This window comes from Haliotis rubra, unplaced genomic scaffold, assembly GCF_003918875.1.
Source record: "Haliotis rubra isolate DU_JTF1 unplaced genomic scaffold, ASM391887v1 Scf75, whole genome shotgun sequence".
NCBI lineage: Eukaryota > Metazoa > Mollusca > Gastropoda > Lepetellida > Haliotidae > Haliotis > Haliotis rubra.
Genome location: NW_025767468.1, coordinates 1,909,178 through 1,933,707, shown reverse-complemented (window position 1 = coordinate 1,933,707; position 24,530 = coordinate 1,909,178). Strand labels below are relative to the sequence as shown.

The window sequence follows — 24,530 nt, the reverse complement described above, 5'->3', positions numbered from 1 at the left end:
TTCATGAAGCACGATGCCGTTCATTGCTATCAGAGTGGTATCGTCATCATCAGGTAGTTTAAGTCTAAGCTAAAGCCATAATATATTGATTTTCTGCCATCGAAATGTCGTCCACATGACCAAGAACCTTGGATGAAAGTTGTGATTACATTTCAGCAAGTTACCTAGCCTTCAAATTTATTACCCTATGGCCTCTGTTTACTGACTAGCTTCAGAGGCACAGCACAGGCAAGCTGATCTTTTTTCTCACTTTGAGGATTAGTAAAAGGTCACAGGATCTGTTTGTTATTTTTAGACATTTGTAGTGTAATCCAAGGTGACTGAAGTCTGGAGAGGTCCAGTATTTTTGATACTATAAGTATGTTCGGTCTTTGAATCCTTTGGGGATTGGACAGACAGCTCCCACATGCCTTCTGTTAATGATGATAATAGGACAAGGGTGGTTTGGAGCATGTTTATGTAAAATTGCTAATTCTGAAAGGAAAAAGATAAGTCTTTTTCGATGTTCAGTGACTGTTGGCTTTCAGTGATAAGGCTGACTTAATCCCAGGAATTGCTGATGCAAATGTAGACAAATATGTCCCCCAAAATACATGTTGTTTTTCTGTACTTTGACAGGTTATTTTTGTGGACTTCTGAAAATGAAGTGGTTTTCAAAGCTGCTTCCAGTGATATATTTTTAAAGATCAAAACGATCATTAAAATAACTGTTAATCTGGCTGAATCACTGATTCTGAAAATGGGGACAAAATAATGGCTGTGAATTTAGATAGTAATGGCTGTGAATGCAGATAGTGATTGGTGTGAATGTGGATTATAGACCTGAACAGATGTGTGTTACCACCTGTAAAAACAGACATGCTTGATTATCAGTGCCCTTCAGACCAGATCATTAGGTTAAGAGGATTTTTAACTTCAGGCCAATTGTATGATTTATTCCATGCATTATAAGAATTGGAGTCATTGAATCCCAAACTAACTATGCTGAAGCATAAATGATTGGTTTATGACAGTGATACAAGCTCATTTCAGTGGTTTTATGACAGTGATTCAAGTTCCCTTCATAGATATAGTTGGTGATATAAACTTACTTCAGCGGTTTGTGATAGTGATGAAAGTTCAAAGATATCATAACACAAGCTCAGGTTTTATCATAATGCCTGTTCCAAAGAAACTCTGTAGCTGTGACTATCTTGTTTGAATTGTCAAGGAATATATTAGGCTTGAGTTAAAGATGAATGTTGATGTTGAATGTGCCGGTCACACTGATATTTTGTTGAATTGAACAAATCTATTCATGATGTCTTTCAGTGGCATTTAGAACTTGTACATTGATGTCCAAGATATTTTTATGGATTAAACTTCTTTTTTAATTTCTCTCATGATGTTTCGAGACCATTCCAGGTCCCTTCATCAGGTGATATCTTGGAAATCTGTTCATGTTTATTTAATCAGCAACAGATAATGGATGGGGGGGCATTGGGGTAGCCAAGTGGTTAAAGTGTCCGCTTGTCACGCCAAACACCCGGGTTCTCTTCCCTACATAGGTACAATGTGTGAAGGCCATTTCTGGTTTCCCCCGCCACTGCTGGAGAAACTGCTGGAATATTGCTAACTGCAGTTTAAAACTAAACACACTCACTCTTTTTGATAAAAACGAAAGAAAACATAACACATTCATTTGAAATATGGTCTCACTCACTCACTCACTCAATCACCTGTGAAGATCCGGGTAAGAATTGATCTTCAGTAACCCATGCTTGTCGGAAGAGGCGATGCTCATGCTGTTGATAACTGGATTGTCTGGTCCAGATTTGATTATTTACAGACCACTGCCTTATAGCTGGAATATTGCTGAGTACGGTGTAAAAGTAAACTCACTCACTCACTCACTCATAACCTTTGTGCACAACTGCACTCACTCACTCACTCACCTGGAATTTAATCACAAGTCTGCATGGAATAGTTGCATTAGCACCTTCTTACCATTGCATTACATCCTGAAGCATTCATCTCTACAGGGGTCTATTTTAGTATTCCAATTTCATATGGAACCTTTAGGGACATGGAAGAGTGCTTAATTAATTCTGGGTATTTCCCCACGTCCCTGTAGCAAATGTCATGTGACAGTGCTAATGTATGTGTTGATGTATGCTTGGTCTCGACAGGTTTCACAATAAAAGTATTGGACAGTCTAGACAGTTATGTAAAGACCGTGTGGATGAGTAACTTCAGCCTATTATCAATCCATCTCGGTCACGAGCTCAGCAGAATCATCTGCCGTAGTTTGATTCAGGCTCCTGAAAAATATGCTATAATATGGATGGTTCGTCGATCGGAAGATTGGCGTGCCATATCAGTTTCGTTTTTTTATAGCTGAGGGCCAATTTACATGAGTAGTTTAATGGCCCTGCATGAGGAAGTCACATTAATCATTCTCCTAAAGAACATCTCTGGATCAGGACTCATTTGCCAAATGCAATCATATCACTCTGACTGTTTGTTAACATGACTGTACAGTTGCACCAACAGGACTACTTTGAGATAATTAGTTCTGTTCTTGGTTGAGGCGGAGAAAGCCTTTACTTACACATAGAACAACAATTATCGTAACAAAAATTAGGTGAATAAAAAAGAAAATGTACAATTGTTCATTTCCTGTTAGTTCAGGCACAGTACCATCAATGGAGCCTTTGCAGAATGACCATCATTGATTCATGATCATCATTGATGTCATTTCTGGTTCCCCACTGTGTGGGATTGTGCACCAATAAATCAACCATCCCACGTGAATACTGATGAAGAATGAACCTTTGATATTGTTACTGATGAATACATATTGTACAGTCCTAACACAAATGTCAGCTCCCTTGCAGTCTTCAGCATACTTACTAATGATAAATTGAAATATACAGAAATGTCAAATTATTCAAAATAAATTTTATTCTCACATATTTTAAAAAAAGGCTAACGGAATCGGGTGGTCTGACTCACTGATTTGCTTGACACATGTCATTGGTTCCCAATTGCCCAGATCGATGCTCATGCTGTTGATCACTGAATTTTCTGGTCCAGACCTGATTATTTACAGACCACCGCCATATAGCTGGAATAGTGCTGAGTGCCGCGTAAAACTTCACTCACTCACTCTCACTCACCATTGCATACAAAAGCAACATCCAAACTTTAATATTTAGAATTTTTTAAATGCTAGTGAGTAACATGGGAAATCAGATCCTTTCTGAAGTCTTCACTGATGTGGATGCAGAACTGTCCTTGAGTTACTGCTCCCTGATGGGGCTGAATGGTGGTGGACTATTGACCTTAGTGGATTTTGGTACATCACTTATGACGACTACCGCCTTCTTCGGCTGACAGGATTATCCCTCAATTTCCCAGTAGACACACCAATGTTGTCAGTTTCTTCTTAATCATTGGGTAATTATGACTGAAGTAAAGGTCACTGTTCTGCCTGTCTCAGTAGTGGAAAACAGTTCAGTCATCTCCACTCTGGTTTACTTGTTTGGTCTTGGAGACTCAGAATGAGGTTTTAGGTTTTGTTTTCATTGGCATCTTTCATATGTTTGCTGTCATACTTGTAAAATGTCTGGATGAAAGTGATTTTGATCATCTGTGGCCATCTTAGGGTATGTAGAGTTGTCTCCCCTTTTGGGGTGAGGATCAGATAATTGTTTCTATGTCACAGATTCATTGCGATTGTCATTCTTGGTTTATAAGAATCATACCCTTCTGAATTGTGTCTAAGCTGAACAACTGGTCAACAAATATTTCATGGCAATAAGTTAAAGAAGACAGCTTTGGTCTCTTATATTTGGAGTGATAAGAATAAATGGTTTGTTGCTCCTACAATCAAGGCAGTCTGGCCCAGCGGGGTTCATGGCTGTAATTTTGCTGACTGTAGCCTACAGCATGTTACAGTCAGTGCCTCCTGTGATCCCTGGTTGGTGGGCTAGTCTAGTGGTTAAGGCATTCGCTCGTCACGGCGAAGACCCGGGTTCAATTCCCCACATGTGTACAATGTGTGAAGCCCATTTCTTGTGTTCCCCGCTGGAATATTGCTAAAAGCATCATAAAACCATACATTTATATTCAATACATATGAATACATCATCAGCCTCTAAAACTTTCTCTCGACATTTGTCAATATTGGTTTTGATAATTGTTTTCTTTGCTGTTTCTGAGAATGCAATCCTAATATTTGATTTTCAAGTTGGTCAGTTTATGTAAATAACCATTGTTGTACTTCCATGAAAGCTATAAAGCCAGTGCAAGAGACAATTTACAGGCATGAACTCATAAAAATGTAAAATAAAATGTAATGTTACTTTTTGAATGTTTTTCGTTTTCATAAAGCTGTTGATGAAATATTTTTTCAGGGGCTAATAAATACAAACACAGAAGATATCAAATTGGGCAACAGATTCCGTGAAATGTTAATTGTGTCCATATCTGACAGCTTAAGAGCATCAGTTTTGTAATGTATTTCTCTGCTGTCATATATCCCCAGAATCTTTTCAATTGTCTATCATTGGTGCCCATGGCTATCCACATGATCACCATGGCAACAGCGAATATCCCCTGTGAGTACCACCCTTAGATCTTGGCTGCAAATTTCCGCAGTCTCCACCAGCAAATTAATGTTTCACAATGGGCAGGTTTTGGTTTGCAAAAACACTGCCATTGTATTCTGTGTGCCAGTAACCTGGTTGTCACAGCAACCCTATATTAGCAGTATCATTTGCTGTAGATGACAGGAGGCAGACGACACTTTCAGTGATAGCAGCGAAAGTCTACAGGAAGATTTAATAAACAACAAGCTGCCTGTCTTTCCAGGTCATAAAAAGCTTTTCTATTATGCATTTCCCTGTCTACCTGTCAGATCTCATCATTCCAGGTATTTGCTTCCAAATGGCGACCCTCGCAAGCATTGTATCAAATTTGCTATTTTGGGTGAATCTTAAAACCAATCATTTTGCGATTACACATCCATCATGTCTTCTCTTTATGGAACAAAATGATATTGATTATTATTCTATTTTTTATTCACACTATTTCCTGATTTAATTGGTCATTTCCTTGTACTTTGTCAAATCAGATTGATGTGGAATTTCATTCAGTGGGATTCAGCGGTCTTGTTGAAAGTAATGCGGGTTTTATGAGGAGGTCTTATTAGATAAGTTTCATTTCATTCTGTCTCACTTATGTGAGGTACATAGAGAATACTACACGAGGTCTCATTACATACGAATTATACGAAACGAGTGTCCTTCCTATGGTATCTGACCGAGCGAAAGCAAAAGGTCAGATAACATAGGAAGGTCACGAGTTTCGTATAATTAGTATGTAATGAGACCTTGTGTGGTATTTTATTTATTACCCACGTCTTACATGCTTTAAATTGACAAAATAGAGTATTTTTGTAATATTTTGGTTTCAAACCGAAACCGGTTTCATAAAGAGGTTGCGGAATAGTTTTGTACTGTAGTACAATCTTTGCATGACGTCACACTGTAATGACGTCACTGCCTTGGTAACCGACGTTAAGATGAATGTCAGCTGTCATGGCCTCGTACAGCCTCCTACAGTAGCATCCCATTTCTTGGTTTGCAGTTGCTTCATTCGGCTAATATCAGTGGTGGAAACATTGCGTTTATGTTTTTCGACGGATATAATGTCTCAGTCCGACTCACAATTAAACAGCGACACGGCAACGTTCGCGATGTTTACATTCCCACAATGCATTTAAGTTGTAGAATGAATGAATTGTAGTGTTTGTTATGAATGAAAAAATAGTTACGTCAGAATGTGACCTAATAGAGGTCATCGGTTATCCAATCAAATCGTTAGAATCTCAGGTCAAGTCGTTACGACACAGGTCAACGCGATACAACACTCGTGTGACGTACGAGATTAGTATGCAACTACCCATACGTTGACCACGTGGGTAATAAAAGCCACTAAGTGGCTGAGAATGGTTTCCCATCTTGAGGAAAGGTAATGGTAATCTCAGGCTCAGTAATATGGTTCATTGCATTCCATCATACCTCAACGGGGCGGTGGGGTAGCCTAGTGGTTAAAACGTTTGCTCATCACGCTGAAGACACGCGTTGGATTTCTCAACATGGTTATACTGTGTGAAACCAATTTCCGTGTCCTCTGCTGTGATATTGCTGGAATATTGCTAAAAGCTACGTAAAAGCATACTCACTCACTCACCGCTTTGGTCCCCCAAATGTGCCGAAGAATTGCTTCCCTTTAGTTTCCATGCCATGATTTTAGGTTAAAATTCAAGATTTACATAGATCTATTGCTAAAAGCGGCATAAAACTAATCTATCACCTACTCACTCACTTATATCCCAATGGTCAATGTGTTGCTCATGATGTCAGTCACTGGTTTTTCTGGTCTGGTTAGTTACAGGTCGTCGTCATAAAGCAGGAATATTAATGAGGGGGCGCATCAAACACCAGAATACACTCATGTACTCTAGGGTATTGTTCATATACTTGTCAAACACATATAATGTGGCTGAAAAATGGCTTCGCATTGATGTAAGTGTGAGTTGCAGAAATCTCTCAATCCCATGGGATTCCTCTTGTATTGATCAGAAACATAACGCTGTTATGAGTTTAGTGATCAGGGGATTTTGATTTGATGGATGTTACCTGACAATCTATTATGTAGATATAGATTATGTGGGCATTGTTCCTGTACTGAAGCAATTGATTAACGATATTTGTAATGGTTATTAATAGCACTGTGTTTTTAGCTTGATGTTTAGAGAAATAGTACCAGTGTATGATTGAAATAATATTTATTCTGAGTGTTTTCTTTTCACAATTGGGGCGGTGGGGTAGCCTAGTGGTTAAAGCGTTTGCTCATCACACCGAAGACCCAGGTTCGATTCCCCATATGGGTACAATGTGTGAAGCCCATTTCTGGTGTCCCCCTGCCATGATATTGATGGAATATTGCTAAAAGCGGCGTAAAACTATACTCACTCACTTTTCACAATTCTCATGGAATTCAGTTGCGGATTAGCAGACAGGATTAGCCTGTTTAAATAACTCCTTGCAGATATCAGCTGATTACCTTTTGGACATATGCTTACATCAAGATGGAAGTTATTGCAATATGGAGTTGTCCTTTCAGCATGTGGTGCTCACGTAATCACCATTCTATGATTTTATGAAAACCTTTTGTCTCAGATAAAAAAGTTAGAAATCATATTAAAATAAAAGTTTAGTAATAGAACATCTGATTTATGGATGACACTTTATCCGGCCTGCTACACAAGACAATTTTCAGTGAAACTGTTTATCCGCATAGGTGAAGTAAGTATTGCAGTTTTGAACTGTAGATCATCTTGTAACATATGCTATATGTGAGATTATACTTTTTCTATCAAATACAGATTCTAGTACATTTTTGGGTTGAGTCCCATCCAGGATTCAAACCCTCACACTCAGATTGAGGCATCTGATCGCCGTCTCACAAAGTCAACAATCTAACCCACTCAGCCAGCATGGCTTCCACAAAAAATGGAAGTCTGACAACTGGTAATCTTTGTGTACCACTCTTGCAAATGTAAATTGGCAGGTTATGCACCAAACAAACTTTGCTGCCTGATGAATTTTGTCGTCAGATATAATGGAAGTATTTGATTTAAGGGGTAGATTCTAATATAAATTTTACTATTTCCTTTTCACTTGCAGGAAGCCCACATGAAAGCCCACGAAACCTGTCACCGAATCAGCACGCAAATTTTGCGTTTCAAGCCATCAAAAAGTAAGTGTCAAGCTCATTTGTGCATCAGTTGATCCTGGATTATTCTGCAAATTGGTTGGGTACAAACATATCAACAAACATAAACCAGTTTCACCAAAGTGGGACATGTCAACAAATATACATACTAGGTCCCCCAAAGTGGGACATGTCAACAAACATACACACCAGGTCCCCAAAAATGGGACATATCAAGAAACATACATACTAGGTCCCCCAAAGTGAGACATGTCAAGAAACATAAACTATTTTCCCTAAAGTGGGACATGTCAACTAACATACATACTAGGTCCCCCAAAGTGGGACATGTCAACAAACATAAACTATTTTCCCTAAAGTGGGACATGTCAACTAACATACACACTAGTTTCCCCAAAGTGGGACATGTCAACAAACATATACACCAGGTTCCCCAAATTGGGACATTTCAACAATTATGCCCTCAGCTTCCACCAAAATTCACCCTATGTCATTTTGGGAGAGATGTCATGGCTGTATAGTGAGGGTAACTTAAAGGTCACATGCAACGTAAAACACAACTTCGCAGATTCTGATACCTTTCGGTATGGACTTAACGAAACAAATCATCAAAAATGCAAATTCAACTTATAAAGTTGAAAAATAACGCGATGAAAAAACCCCAGCGGGATCGCAGAAGTTCAAGCGATTCACCAATTTTCCCCAGCTTTGGGGGAAAGTGATTTCAACAGCTGGGCTGCGCTCATAGCACATGCGCAGTGAAATAGGTTCGCGCAGCTTGTAAGCGGGTTGTCCGGTGAATACTCGGTGAAGGCTTTGGTGTGAGCTATTTTTCTAATATTTTGTTGATATTCACAGGCGCTTGCTTTTTATATGTTATGACAGTAGATTACCGATTTAACTGTTTATATAATTTCATTTTGTCTATTTCACCACACGTTCTTCTTACCGAGTCACTTTCTCAGTTCAATACTTAAAGGTCACATGCAACGTAAAACACAACTTTGCAGATTCTGATACCTTTCGGTATGGACATAGCGAAACAAATCGTCAAAAATGCAAATTCAACTTATAAAGTTGAAAAATAACGCGATGAAAAAAAACGAGCGAAATCGGAGTTCAAACGTTTCACTAATTTTCCCCAGACTTTTCTGGGGAAAACGGGTTTCAACAGCTGGGCTGCGCTCATAGCGTCGCGCGCAAGTAAATAGGTTAGCAGCTTGGAAGGCGGGTTGTCGGGTGAATACTTCGGTGAAGGCTTTGGTGTGAGCTATTTTTCTAATGTTTTGTTGATATCTCACAGTAGCGGGCTTTAATATGTTATGACAGTAAATTAACTGTTTATATAATTTCATTTGTCTATTTCACCACACGTTCTTCTTACCGAGACACTTTCTCAGTTCGATACTTAAAAGCAATGTCATTATTTAGCGTTGACAGAATTTCTAACTGTGATATAGATATGTCGTTGTCACAGACAAAACTCAATGTCTTGTTTTATTGACACCTGTGTGTCTGCCTGCCTGCCTGTCTGCTAATGACAATATTCAATACACAGCTGCTATCACTGACCACATGCAATTTGAACTTAACACCAATCAGGCTATACACCATAAACAAAATGCATTGATTTATGGCCCGAGTTGGTCTCTGTCACATTATGTAATTACACAGACAGGCAGGTGTGATACTTGAACACATGACATGTTATGATGTCTGTTGATTGCAAAATGTTATACACAAAAATGAGCATGTATTTACAAAACCCAACATCTCTATATATATACACACAATTAGCCGTGAAGGCATCTGCAAATGAACCAGCCGTTACACTTGAGTGCACACCCACCCGCTCTGACTGGGTTTGGTATCGGCTGCTTCGTTTCTTGGGAAGTAAACCCGAAGTACACAATTTTGCACTTTTCGATTTGCGATTATGCGGCTTATAATTTTGTTTATATATTTTTTCATAACCAGCAATGTATATTATATGTCATGAATAAGTGATAATTGTGTTTTAATTATGTTTGATTTTTTTGGTTGCATGTGACCTTTCATTATTTAGCGTTGACAGAATTTCTGACTGTGATATAGATATGTCGTTGTCACAGACAAAACTCAATGTCTTGTTTTATTGACACCTGTGTGTCTGCCTGCCTGTCTGCTTGTCTGCTAATGACAATATTCAATACACAGCTGCTATCACTGACCACATGCAATTTGAACTTAACACCAATCAGGCTATACACCATAAACAAAATGCATTGATTTATGGCCCGAGTTCGGTCTCTGTCACATTATGTAATTACACAGACAGGCAGGATTGATACTTGAACACATGACATGTTATGATGTCTGTTGATTGCAAAATGTTATACACAAAAAATGAGCATGTATTTACAAAACCCAACATCTCTATATATATATACACACAATTAGCCGTGAAGGCATCTGCAAATGAACCTGCCGTTACACTTGAGTGCACACCCACCCGCTCTGACTGGGTTTGGTATCCCGGCTGCTTCGTTTCTTGGGAAGTAAACCGAAGTACACAATTTTGCACTTTCGATTTGCGATTGTACGCTTATAATTTTGTTTATATATTTTTTCGTAACCAGCAATGTATATTATATGTCATGAATAAGTGATAATTGTGTTTTAATTATGTTTGATTTTTTGGTTGCATGTGACCTTTAAAAGCAATGTCATTATTTAGCGTTGACAGAATTTCTAACTGTGATATAGATATGTTGTTGTCACAGACAAAACTGCCTGCCTGTCTGCTAATGACAATATTCAATACACAACTTCGATCACTGACCACATGCAATTTGAACTTAACACCTATCAGGCTATACACCATAAACAAAATGCATTGATTTATGGCCCGAGTTCGGTCTCTGTCACATTATGTAAATACACAGACAGGCAGGTGTGATGTCTGTTGATTGCAAAATGTTATACACAAAAAATGAGCATGTATTTACAAAACCCAACATCTCTATATATATACACACACAATGAGCCGTGAAGGCATCTGCAAATGAACCAACAGTTACACTTGAGTGCACACCCACCCTCTCTGACTGGGTTTGGTATCCCGGCTGCTTCATTTCTAGGGAAGTAAACCCAAGTACAAAATATTGCACATTTGATTTGCAATTGTACGCTTATAATTTTGTTTATATGTTTTTTCATAATCAGCAATGTATATTATATGTCATGAATAAGTGATAATTGTGTTTTAATTATGTTTGATTTTTTGGTTGCATGTGACCTTTAATAACTCACATTTGGGAATGACCAGAGACATTTTACCTTGTGACTGAAATCTGCTTAATGTTGTAACAAGCCAAATGAACAAGCCCAACAAGTCTCTCTCATTACATTCCCTGTATCAATAACTACAGTAATATGCTGTCTCAAAATAGCTTCTTACCCCTTGGACAGGCCAATGCAAGTTAGCTCCTGGGAATCAAACCTGTTCATTATTTAGCATGGCTTGATTGAATGAATGAATGAACGAGATGCCTAATGTACATCAGTCTTGAAAATCAGTTGATAAACAGATTCTAGATTATGTAATAGGATTACTGATGTTTGTCTTTGAATAGAGCGTTTCCCGTTTCAGCTCCCATTTTCATCCCTTTCTAATCCATCATTAATTCGTCCTAGTCAGTGTCCATTCTACAACTCTATAAGAAATGCTATCATGTCTTCCAGGTGTGATGGCCGTCGGTGGTCATTTGCGTCTCTTCCATCTTCTGGCTATGGCACCAACACCCCGGGCAGCTCCAATTACTCAGTAAGTATGACCACTAGAGGGCACTGTCGTCCAAATGAGGCAAAATTCCCCCTTGTGGCATCAAAGAGCGTAACAAGACTGGTTACTGTCAACAGGATCATAAGCTGTATTTTGGCAAGGATCAATAACGATTGGGCTTGTATGAACGTGTACGTCATTGCCAGCTTTACTGATTGGTCTCATTAGCGATATGTTGAGATCAACACCAAATGTAGTCAAGACGGACATGTTTCAGTGTAGGGGATGATTGTTGGAAGGGTTTTACACCTGCTTGGAGGGCGAAATTAGCTGGTTTAACATCGGATGATTAGATTTGAGATCTGGTTAGATGTCTACATTTACTGCTACTTTCCTAATGTGCTTCCGCTAACCCACGCGGAAAGTATTTCCTGTCTCAGATAACATATTTTTGTAATGATTTGAGTTTGAAATTTAAAGTGTAGGAGAGAAGGTGTGGGCATACAGATAAAATATGAGAGATTTTACCTTGTGGCTGAAATCTGCTAAATGTTGTATCTTGGGTTTAAATCTTTATATGTAGACTTTAAATACATTTTCCCTTTTGAACACAAGGTTATGCTTAGATTCTGCTGCAATCTTGATAAACTGGTTCATTTGGTAATGTATGTGGTACAGTATCCTACAGCATCAGACATATTAAAATCTTCAGTTCTGATGAAATGTTTGGGGGGTGGGGGTGGGGAGTGGTGTCTTTTTCAAACCACAGGTGCATAATTTAAGATATGAACGAAACTTTTAGAACTTGACATGTAAGTCGGCAGAGGTGTCCATATAAATGAGTCCTTCACAATCTGCACGTTTTTTGGTGGAAACCTGTATCTCACTTTGCTCAGACACAAGTACAAATCCATACACGTACAAGAAACCATATGCCCACCCAGAATCCTCTCTCTCTCTCTCTCTCTCTCTCTCTCTCTCTCTCTCTCTCTCAAAATCCTCTATGAAAATTCTTTGGAAAAGTTATTACTAATTTTGGTAAAAAAAATACTAATTTTTACTTCAGTTTTTGGCTAAACTGGGCAAAATTAGGGTTGGCATCTCTTCATCTCTGCATTACTGTTCTGGACAGTAAGTATCAGGTCAACACAGTTTACTTCAATGAGTGATATTTAGATCAGAGGTACAGATAAGCTGCGTATCTGCTTAAATTACACAAATATTTATGCAAAAACACAATTCCTGTTAGGTGTATTGTGTACAGGTACACTTGAATTTTTGTAAATAGTCAGTAAATTTGATCTTACATGGGACTGGGTACACACAAAAATGTCAAATCTTAGCTTGCATACCGGTGGATAGATAAAATAACTGAAGTATACTGAGAGGTTCTATTTCAACACATGAACATGTAATCTTTCTTATCGTTTCTTATATTACAGATCAAATACAAATAACAAACATGTAAACCAACAATTAAAGTTTATCATATTTTTACAATTAATGGAAAATGGCAAAATACCCAATTGGGTGTGAGTGAGGTGGGTACAATTTATTTGATTACTTAATGGAAAATTAGGATACTCAGTTGAGATGAACACAAGCGAGTACATAACTCAATGACCCAAAATGTTATCTGTAGCTCTGTTAGATGCTGTGTTACTAATACAGACATGTTGCCATCACAATCAGCTGGTTACACTGGATGATATTGGTTATCGTTACCTACCACAGACTGAACATTACCAATACTATCACCACAGACTGAAACATTACCTATACTATCACCACAGACTGAAACATTACCTATACTATCACCACAGACTGAAACATTACCTATACTATCACCACAGACTAAAATATTACCTATACTATCACCACAGACTGAAACATTACCTATACTACACCACAGACTGAAACATTACCTATACTACACCACAGACTGAAACATTACCTATACTATCACCACAGACTGAAACATTACCTATACTATCACCACAGACTGAAGCATTACCTATACTATCACCACAGCCTGAAACATTACCTATACTATCACCACAGACTGAAACATTACCTATACTATCACCACAGACTGAAACATTACCTATACTATCACCACAGACTGAAGCATTACCTATACTATCACCACTGTTATTTACAGACTGCTGTTATTGAGTGGTAATATATTGCCGACTCAGCTCCAAGCAACAAGTACTTGTCCACTCACGTTGAAGTGTCAGATTGAGTATTGTGGCAGTAATTGTGATCAGCGGTATTACAGACAGATTGGTTCAAAGGATGCATCTGCTTCTGACTGAAGTCACGTGGCACAAGGAAGGGTCGGAATGAGTTAGATTTTCAACCATGTCCTCCTTACAGCAAGTCCCCATTCCCATCAGTCTGTTTCTCCTCTGTACCTACAAAGCCTGTGTTCCTTTCTTTACTTGTAACACATGAAGGTCTGGGCCCGTTTCACAAAGCTCTCATGAGCCTAAGATCTCATAACTTTTCTCATAGCAGTCATACCTCGTACAGGGATTTGGATAGAGAACTTTGACAATGGGCCATTTTCAGGATTGTTAGCCATTTTCTGAATTTAGAATGGGCCACTGCCCTTGTATCAATAGGAAACTTCAAAATGTTAATGCGCCATTTTTTGTTCTAATGTGCTAAATGGCCCATGGGCCCTGCCTTTCCCAGTCCCTGCTCCTATACTGTAGCATAGACTTGCGATAGTCGTAGCGCTACGATAGCTTTGGGGAAACGGGGCCTTGGGCTGGAATTGGTCTTCATAGGCCCCTGCTTGTAAGAGGTGACTAATGGGATCGGGTTTAGGCTTGCTGAAGCATGTCAGCGTATAATTCAGTATATGTCTGAAATGCCTGACTCATATTCGTTTTTAAATAAATAAAAATGTACTAACTGGCCCTAGATTGGACAATGTGTACATGATGAAATTCAGTTTTATTACATTTGATGCAATTCCCCTATGTGAATATACATCAGGTGACCCCTACTTTTAATAATGTGGGTTTCACAGTTTGGACAGAAATAGGAGTCAGGGAAAGATTGTTAGGTCCAAGAAAAGGATATTTGAAAATATTTTGGTAAATCCAGATAAGCCACAAAACTCGAGAAATAAGCACATCACAATGACGAAACATAGCTTGATCAACCCAAATATCAAATTGCATTTCGAAAGATACACATTAAGTCTTCTCAAAAACCTCGTGATTTCCTAATGGCCATCATTTGAAGTGACGGTTGTGTTCAGCAGCAAACCCTGATCAATAGAATGGCTGTGTTGGTGTGAAAGCCACTAGCCATATGGTAAAGGTCAGAACGTACTGGACTTGACAAGACGTCATCAATCTGGTATCGATTTTGTCTCAATATTTAATTCTATGCTGTTGTCCAGGTTAGGTTGAATGAACCGACATGACTTGTTAGAAGAGACCTGTGAAGATCAGCGGTAGAATAGGTCTTCAGCAACCCATGCTTGCCACAAGCTTGTCGTAAGAGGCAACTAACTAGATCAGGTGGTCAGGCTCGCTGACTTGGTTGACACATGTCATCGGTTCCCAATTGCGCAGATCGATGCTCATGCTGTTGATCACTGGATTGTCTGGTCCAGACTCGATTATTTACAGACCGCCGCCATATAGCTGGAATATTGCTGAGTGCGGCGTAAAACTAAACTCACTCTCTCACTTGTTAGAAGAAACTTGGTATACTGCTCCTACCGATAGTGGTTATGATTCTATTGATTCTGTTGCTTGAATCTACATTGGTATAAATGTTCACTTGATTCAAAAGAAATGTTAGTTAGGAAACAATGCATTCATCTGGGAAGTGCTAAGCAACAACTTAGTCGGCCTCAAACGTCCATGTATCTTGAGGAAATATTTACATACCTATATAATATATACGTCGTTTTGATAAAAAACCAACAAAAGATACCTATTTTATTTGAACTATGATCTTAGTGACCCCTACTGCTAGAAGAATACATCTCATTCCAGGTCACATACTGAAAAGAGTTGATTTGAATGCGATTGTGCTTAAATACAAAGAGTGAATAAGTGAGTTTGGTTTTACACCGCTTGTAGCAATATTCCAGCAATATCATGGCGGGGGACACCAGAAATGGGCTTCACCCATTGTACCCATGTGGGGAATTGAACCCGGGTCTTTGGCATGATGAGCGAACGCTTTAACCACTAGGCTACCCAACCATCCCTTAAATACAAAGACAAGAGCTTTGTATGTTATGTCAGACGGTCATATGTGCCATGAAATGAGAACCTGTAAAGATCAGGGTGAGAAATGGTCTTCAGCCACCAATGCTTGTTATAAGAGGTGGCCAACAGGATTCGGTGATCATTCTCACCGACTTGGTTAACACATTTTCATTGTATCCTAATTGTGTAGATCGATGTTCATGATGTCGATCACTGGGTTTTCTGGTTCAGACTCTTATCAATTACAAACCATTGTCATGTAGGTAGAATATTGCAGATTGCAGTATTAAACAGGCAAGTCAAAATCGTACTATGGGCACATGTAGGGATTCATTCCATATGATACACTGAAGTTGAAGGAGGTTGAAAGGTAAAATTTAGGACTGTTCTTAACAGGGGAGATATGTCCTTAAAGTTTCTATCTTCAAATCTGAATGTGTTGTTGGGACTGTTCTTGATGTTTCCATTTTCCATCCATGGGTAGTTGTTGTACATATAGTTTCAACACTAGTCCAATCCTTTATCTTCAACGGTTGCATTGAATGTTGTATGTTTACCATTTCATAACTAGGGCAATCCTGTTTGACAAATTTTCACCCAATGTTTCACTTCCAGTCACGGTACTCCTCTCAGGAGAAGCTGCACCAGCTGCCGTCACAGCCGACGGCAGAGGAGTTGCGTCTTCTCTCACGACACTTTGGGAGTTCGGAAAACAATGCTGCTGCGGCCAGCATCGCATCAGCGACGGTGGAGGATGACGGAAGGTGCTCTCCCCTGATGCGGCCAAGGTCAAGGAGCTTGAGGTATGTAGGTTGCATGTGCATGTTTCGGTTCTGTAGTGTCTTGCATCTGTTTCTGCATGCTGATTGTGTTAGATTAGAAGACTTGTTTTGGAAAGGGTTTTCATTCCTGAGTTTTACTAACACAGTTTGGTGTGTACTTACTTGTTGGTTAGAGTGTATTGTGTTGATTGTGTGTCTAGTGTTTAGAATGAAATGGGAATACACTGATTCTTGAGTGTGATGTGCGAATATTTGACAATGTAATTTCAAACTTAAGAGTGAGTGTTTAATTAGTGGGTTCTGATAATAGTTATTATAATAAGTTTTAAAACCTGACTAAGCATTGAGAATCTGACAAACTTGTGTTGATATCCAATAATGTTCGTATCAAAGAAATAAACCGATAATCTGTAAATTGATGATCAAATTATATTCATCAGTCTTATGATCTCATGCCCATTGAAATGTTTTCAATTTTGGACACATTACTCTTTATTCTTCATGATTAAATTCATTCTTTTTACTTCAACAAATTATGTAACATGTTTTTTCCAGTGTAATTTTCTTGAGAATTCTTTGTTCAAATAAACGTAAATATGGTTGTAAATAACAGTGATGTAATCAGGTTTTTTCAGTTTAATGCTTGACTAGTTTTGTGGAAGCTAGTATAACCATATGATCATCAAGTTGTGTTAATCAGCTGTATTTTACCAGAGAGCACTGTTTCAACCTTAATGAATCTCACAGTCAGACCAAACCAAGATGAATACGCCTTTATGAGGTCCTTCTTCTGTGAGGTATTCGAGACTAGTTCAAAGACTGTAGGCCCAACTAGCGTCCTTGTATCTCATTTGTTTAATCTCTCCCTAGTGATCAAGCTTGCTGATCGCAATGTTCAATTTGAATTCTCGGGATGTATTTGTGCTTGATGAGGAGGATTAATGTCTCCTGATAATGCTGTCATGATGATCTCTTGAATCATTTATTTATTTCAAGCTCGGCAAATGCATCCAAGATCTTTTGTTATATCTTTGAGACTGATTTGTCTGTGTGCTATTAAACTACCGCTGTACAAATACTGGTAGTCCAGTAATTTTAGTGGTTGTTTTTCTGGTTCAAGACCAATTCAAATTGTTTCACCCATGAAGATCCGGGTTAGAATTGGTCTTCAGTTAGAATTGTCGTAAGAGGACTCTAACAGGATCGGGTGGTCAGGCTCACTGACTTGGTTGACCCATGTCATCGTATCCCAATTGTGTAGATCGATGCTCATACTGTTGATCACTGGATTGTCTGGTCCAGACTTGATTATTTACAGAGCTCCACCATATAACTGGAATATTGCTGAGTGTGGTGTTAAATAAACAAACCAACCAACCAACCATTCCTGGAGTAGTTTGATCAGAGGTTGGACAGTCATACATACTGTTGGTTCAAGTAATAAGTCGAAGCCCTTTTTGTCTGTTGGTGACTCAGGCAATCAGGCTACCAGGCACAGTGACTTGACTGACTGCTTGCCAATACAAAACTGTTAATCATTGCTTGCAATGTCAATCACTGGATTTTCTGGTCCAGATTTATAATCGACATACTGTTGTGATGTAGCTAACATATTGCTGAGTGTCACAACAATCAACCAAGATACAAATTTACATATGACACCTTGAAACCCTGAGATCCAACCTTCCATACAGTTTCCCTTGAATATGGAGCTGCTGGTGAATTACTAGCCGACATGTAAACTCAACTGTTGATGCACTGTAAGATAGGGTATGAATTTTATATGAAAGTGTCTCAAGGTAAGCTGGCTGTTGAAGTGTTTGTTTCATCACAAACAAGATTCAGTTTTCCACATCTGTCATGCTACAATTCATGCTAACGGCCATGCTATTGCTGAACTGGTGCTAAACAAAAGGCTAAAATTTAGCTCAGTAACATTGAAAGTGAAGGATTATGTGTTAAGTGATTTGCTGATGAAAGGTCCAGTAATTGACATATACAATGTATTCAGACTGTTTATGTAGCAGGAAAACATGTCTCTGAACACGTACAGGAAAACCTAAATTTTAGACAAATCAAAATAGGATGAGTATCGCTGTCTTTTTTCTTATCGTCATATTCACAGAAGCATGTTGTATTGCTCTCTACACAATTTTGAATATGTTAATCGCACGATTATGTTCAACTCTATTTTTGCATCCTTGGGTTATGAGCACAAAATTGTAATTTTATGGCAAGAATAACTTGCATGCATTAATCCATCTCACAGAATAAATTTATTTTAATTTAAGAAATAAATTTAAAATTTGAAATCAGGTTTTGTTTTAACTTCAAATGAGTATAAAATGTCTTTATGAGGGGTATGTGCTTATAGTACAAACTAGTGTCTTTATGAGGGGTATGTGTATATGCACAAGCATGCAGGACAACTTCAATCTCTGTACGCGTATATTTTTATGCTTGGTATCACTAATCAGTGCCTGGTATATCAACAGTACCACGAGGAAGACTCAGAATTTTGGTTGAATTCCCTGTTACAATTTCGAACATGTCCCAGACCTATGTTACGAAAGTCAGACAGCCTTCTATGATGGCCTGGCAGCATGCCATGACAACTTGAACTAATACTTCCAGTGAAGTGTGATGCTGATATTTTCTCAATACAAGTCGCTCAAATCACGTGGCCAAGTTTCTTAAAGCAATACCATTTGCTGTCTAGAGTTATGTCCCTTACCTCTGAAGGTATAGGGCCCGCTATTAGATCATGGCTCTCTGTGAGACCTTAGTACTTTCGGTGACAAACAACGTTTCATACCTTTTGGAATGGTCTCATGGTTGTCAGTTGACAGTTAAAGGAACCGATAATAATGGCAGGAATAACAAATTTCCGATCTAACCAACCTATGTTGTTTATCTGGAATCTGTGCTACTGTTTCAGAAACATCGGGGTTAAAATTTGAATGTAAGTGCCAACTAACGGGATTGAGCTGATTTCGGAATTTGGTTGATGCATGTCATCTTATACCAATTGGGTGCCCATGATTTCAGTCACTTGATCGTCTGGTCCACACATAATTATTTATAGACCAGCATCATATAGCTGGAATATTGCCGAGTGTGGCATTCATGAATCAATCTTCCTCCTTGTCATTTACTTTCAAACTGATCGATCAAACCCAATCAGTGGAATTTGTTGTGTTGTTCAACTTTGTAACAACGATACTGGACAAGTGTCAATTCCTGCTGTTCAAAATCTCCAATTCGAGACATTCGTCGGAAATTCCATTAATTTTTTTGTTCATCAAAATTCTGAGTCTTCCTTCTGTCTGAAACTAAAATATTTGATGGACATTGCTAAATGTTGTAACATTTGCGGGGTAAGAGAGGGACTCAGTGTTGTCTTTTCTCCACAGCTGTATGTTAAACAACCCACGTCAACGTTGTTCCTTAACTCTGTTTGTACCATAAACCATCATCATTCAATGTTGTTATAGAAAATAACGCCTGTACAAAAATGTTGTAAATAACACTTTCTGTATATACACACAATTTGTTTCATTGTCATTGATGCCCAAACAATAAGTCGAAGCATGTTCTCTTCAATAAAGTAACTTCCATACATCATGCACTTTTAAAAAATTTGAACACTTAAATTCTTTCTCAAACAGCATGGGCATGTAATATTGTTCTTTACCCTAACAAATGTTCATTTAAAATAGATACCATAATTGAAAAATAACAACTGAATAAAAAATATACGAATAATAAAATGTGAATAGCTTAGATGTTTCTTGTTGACGTTTTGTTGGTAAATACTGTAATTTTCAGTAAATTGTGTATGATTCTAGTGCTATATTTGATGATGTATATCTTCTTTTTATCTCCCGCTTGGGCTCAACAGCCTATCCTGGCTTGCTCTAGAGTAAGACTTTTTTGTCATTTGTTTTGTAGTGCTCACAGTAGCAAGTAGTGTGTAGATTTCTTAAAACATCATGGGCGGTGGGGTGGCCGAGTGGTTAAAGCATTCACTCGTCACGCCAAAGACCCGGGTTCGATTCCCCACATGGGTACAATGTGTGAAGCCCATTTCTGATGTCTCCCCACCATGATATTGCTGGAATATTGCTAAAAGCATGAAACCAAACTCACTCATTCACTCACTCATTCATACAACACCATTTAATCGGTGTGAATAATGTTCAAATCTTGCAGTACTTGTATACTGGGTGGCCCCTTGTCATAAAACTTGTGGCTCTGAGATTTGCCCTGTGAAAGAATGACTAGGTAGATAGCAGAGCAAATATCAGCCAGTCAAACATTTTCAAGAGACCAATTCATATGACAAGACCCCATCATTTATTATTCGGTTGAGTGGCACAATCATAATGACCTTATGGTCGTATTAATATATGGTTCTTGGAATCTTTTTCAGTTGGCTCATCAGTGCCAAATTTTGGTCAAACTCATGAAAATGGTCAGTTCTTACAGGAAGACCAAATTTAATGATGCCTGAAAATGTTTTCACTTAATCAGACCAATTTGTGTCTTGTCTTAATGGGAAAAAGTGCATTCAAAAGTAATCAGGCTAGCTATTCTCAAAATGTTCATAGCCCTATGAACTTTTTAAACCCATTCTTAAGACATTGGCTACGATCAAAGTTAAGAATTCTTAGGGCTACTAACATTTCGAGAATAAGGGCCCTGATAATTAGAAAATATTGACTGTCTGGTCAGTTGCTGATGTTATCAACCTCTGGTATGTCAGATCAAAACTGGAATATTCATAAGCTGTTTCAAATTAGCTGTAATATTGCTGACTGCAGCGTTTAACGAGGGCTCACCATTAGTGGATGAGGGTGATAGCATAATGGATTCTCATTCAAAACAAATCTTTTATTGAGATACGATATCTCTCTGCTTAGATAATATGGGATCTCCACATGGAACTTTATAAATGGCCATTCTGGCTTCTAATTTTTGTGCCAAACATTCAAACATGCATACTCAGTTCCGTATCTCTGAAAGGTAAATAACAGGAATTTCCCCGTGCAGAACAATAACACCATGTGTCTATTTTGTGAATGTTTCACATTCTGTTGTATCGGAGCACCATGGCATTGGCATTCAAAATGGTTTACTAGTGACGGTGAATTATTGATCTGTGGCGTTTCTCTGGATGGATCAGGAGCGGTATGGGAGCCTAGTGGTTAAAGCGTTCGCTTGTAGGACTGGGTTCGATTCCCCACACGGGTACAATGTGTGAAACCCATTTCTGGTGTCCCCCGACATGATATTGCTGTAATTTTGCGAAAAGCAGAGTAAAACCCAACTAACTCACTTGCTCACTCGGGGTGGATCAAAAGATATTTAATCGAGTTGGTAAAGAAATAAAGCCTAATAATTATAAAAAGCTGACATCCCATTACCTATAACCCTCTTGTCCCTCACTTCGATTGGGCTTTTAAAGTTTGTACAGGGTCATCTTCATGCAAGAGAGATATCGTGTCAGATTAATTGATCTGTTTTTGTGATATTGGGGTTAGTATGACATTCCTGGGTGTATGTCGTTAAAACCTTTACACACAACTGCATGTTTATGAATGTTCTTAGAAAACCAAGCACTAGGATCCTTTGCACAATTTGACAAGAACTTAAATGTACCAATTTTCCCATTGATATGTCGATTTGCTGTTGTTGTGATATTGGTATACTGTCTGTTAAGGAAATGGATGAATTATTCCCATGTAAGCTGTTATTAATGAAGAAATTGAGGAAAACATTGTTTGGATCAAGTCACTTATTGATAACTGAAATTAATCTTATGGCCAGTAAATCATGTCCATAGTTCAATCTGTTTGATGCATAACAAAATACCTACTTGACATAAGAACTTGTACAAGACATAGCGTGACAAATCAATATATGCAAGCACACATCGTACTCAACATTTTGCTAAGGGACACTCCTTGATCCTTGCATTGGTGAATATTGGGCGGTGGGGTAGCCTAGTGGTTAATGCGTTGGCTCGTCATGCCGAAGACCCGGGTTCGAATCCCCACATGGGTACATTGTGTGAAGCCTATTTCTGGTGTCCCCCGCCGTGATGTTGCTGGAATATTGCTAAAAGCGGCGTAAAACCAAACAGTCAGTCAGTCAGTCAGTCAGTCAGTGAATATTGGGTAGTATATTTTTCTGGATCCTCTTGCATTCTGCAGGGTTAGTGTCAGCCATATTTGTTTGACACTTTTGATACAGAGACACAGTAGTGTGGCTATTTGAAAAATAGGGTGATAACGGTCAAAGTATATAAAAATGAACCTGCTTGCAACTGGCTTTATTATGTTTGAACTGCAAATTTGAATATTGAATCAATTCAGAAACTTTGAAAATCAGGCTTCAATATTAGATAAATCACCTGAAGATAGAAGATCAATAATCGCGTGCAGCAACCTTACAAGTTACATGCACCACTGCCGCATTTTTCATTAACATCGGTAGCTGGAAATGACATACCGAGCATCTTGTGTTTTCTGATGCTGTACCTGTCTGTTTTGGCATAATACCTCAGTTAGTGTGGATGTGAGGTCTGATTAGTTGTGCATCGTGACCATTGTGTCAGCCACTCAACTTTCTGCATGATTGTACGATGATGTACTTGAGATGAGTAGCCTGATATGATGGTGCTGATGAACTTTAGATTGTATATGTGTTTGTATCAACATTGCTTCAGATTCTCATGATTATTATGCTTTGATTTGTATGTAATCTCAGTATTAACGAGCAGTGGTAGCCTTATGGTTAAGCGTAGACTAGTCACGTCGAAGACCGGGGTTCAATTCCCAACATTGGTGCAAATTGTGTAGCTCATTTTTGGTTTTCCCCGTGGGATATTGATGGGATATTGCTATAAGTGGCATAAAATTGTACTCGCTCACACACTCCCTGTATTGCATTAAGCCCAGTGGACATCTGGGTAGAATTGGTCTTCACCAACCAATGTTTTCAGCAACACATGTCTTTCGGCAGGTGGTCAGGAATGCTGATTTGTTGATGCATGTCAGCGTGTCCCCCATTTGCAAAGACCCATGATGTTTATCACTGGATTGTCTGGTCTAGATTATTTACAGATTGCCATCATACAGCTGAAATATTGCTGAGGGAGATGACCAACAGACTATATTTATTTTATGTTCAATCACTCAAAAATGGGCAGAACTAAAAAATAACACATTATAACAACCCTAATATTGGCAAAGGTGATGCTTATTAATATTTCAAATCTAATGTGGCGGTGTGTAGATAAGACCGTTTTAACTATCAGAGTGTTAAAATCCTTAATGACTGGCAACAAAACTTTTACATCAGATAGACTAACTTGTTCTTTTATGTTTATTGCCTCTAAGAGACTAGGGAAGATCGGGGTTAGAAATGGTCTTCAGCAACCCATGTTTGTCGTATGAGGGGACTGATGAGATTAGATGGTCAGACGCTGACACGATTTATAGCATGTCATCATTTACTTTTAATACTGCAGAGTTGAATGCAAACAAAAGGGCGATAAGTAGCTGAAATATTGTTCAGCTGGGATTTGTTTAGTTATGACTTGCTACTTGCTTTCTTTGACGATGTTGGCGTTGACGTTGTTAACCCTGTAACTCCTTCTGCAGTAGTCCAGCTCGATCCCCCGGTGGCGACTCTGAGATCATCATCATGAACAGCGTGTACAAGGAACGATTTCCTAAGGTAAGCAGTTTCTATTTTGGAAAAGAGCATGGATGGCCGATCATCTGAAGCTTTGCAGTTCACTGTGTAGAGATACATGGTGCCTGAAACTTATGGTGAAGGGACTGTATCCCACATTCATCTGATGTTTCTGGGGTTTTCAGCACTGTAAAGGGTTTCAGGTTTGAAAAGAACTCTGAACTGTCATGACTTCAAGGTTTCCTTGTGTACACCTTG

The 24,530-nt window shown here is 38.6% G+C and overlaps 1 protein-coding gene across 1 annotated transcript in view; it reads left to right on the top strand.

The window, feature by feature from the left end:
• Positions 1-24,530, top strand: part of LOC124260084 (microtubule-associated serine/threonine-protein kinase 3-like) — a 194,952-nt gene that overhangs the window by 152,091 nt on the left and 18,331 nt on the right. The window contains 5 exon segments of the mRNA XM_046694332.1: positions 7,737-7,809; positions 11,509-11,590; positions 16,405-16,592; positions 20,473-20,493; positions 24,239-24,314. Of these exon segments, the coding sequence (XP_046550288.1) occupies positions 7,737-7,809; positions 11,509-11,590; positions 16,405-16,592; positions 20,473-20,493; positions 24,239-24,314 (440 nt within the window).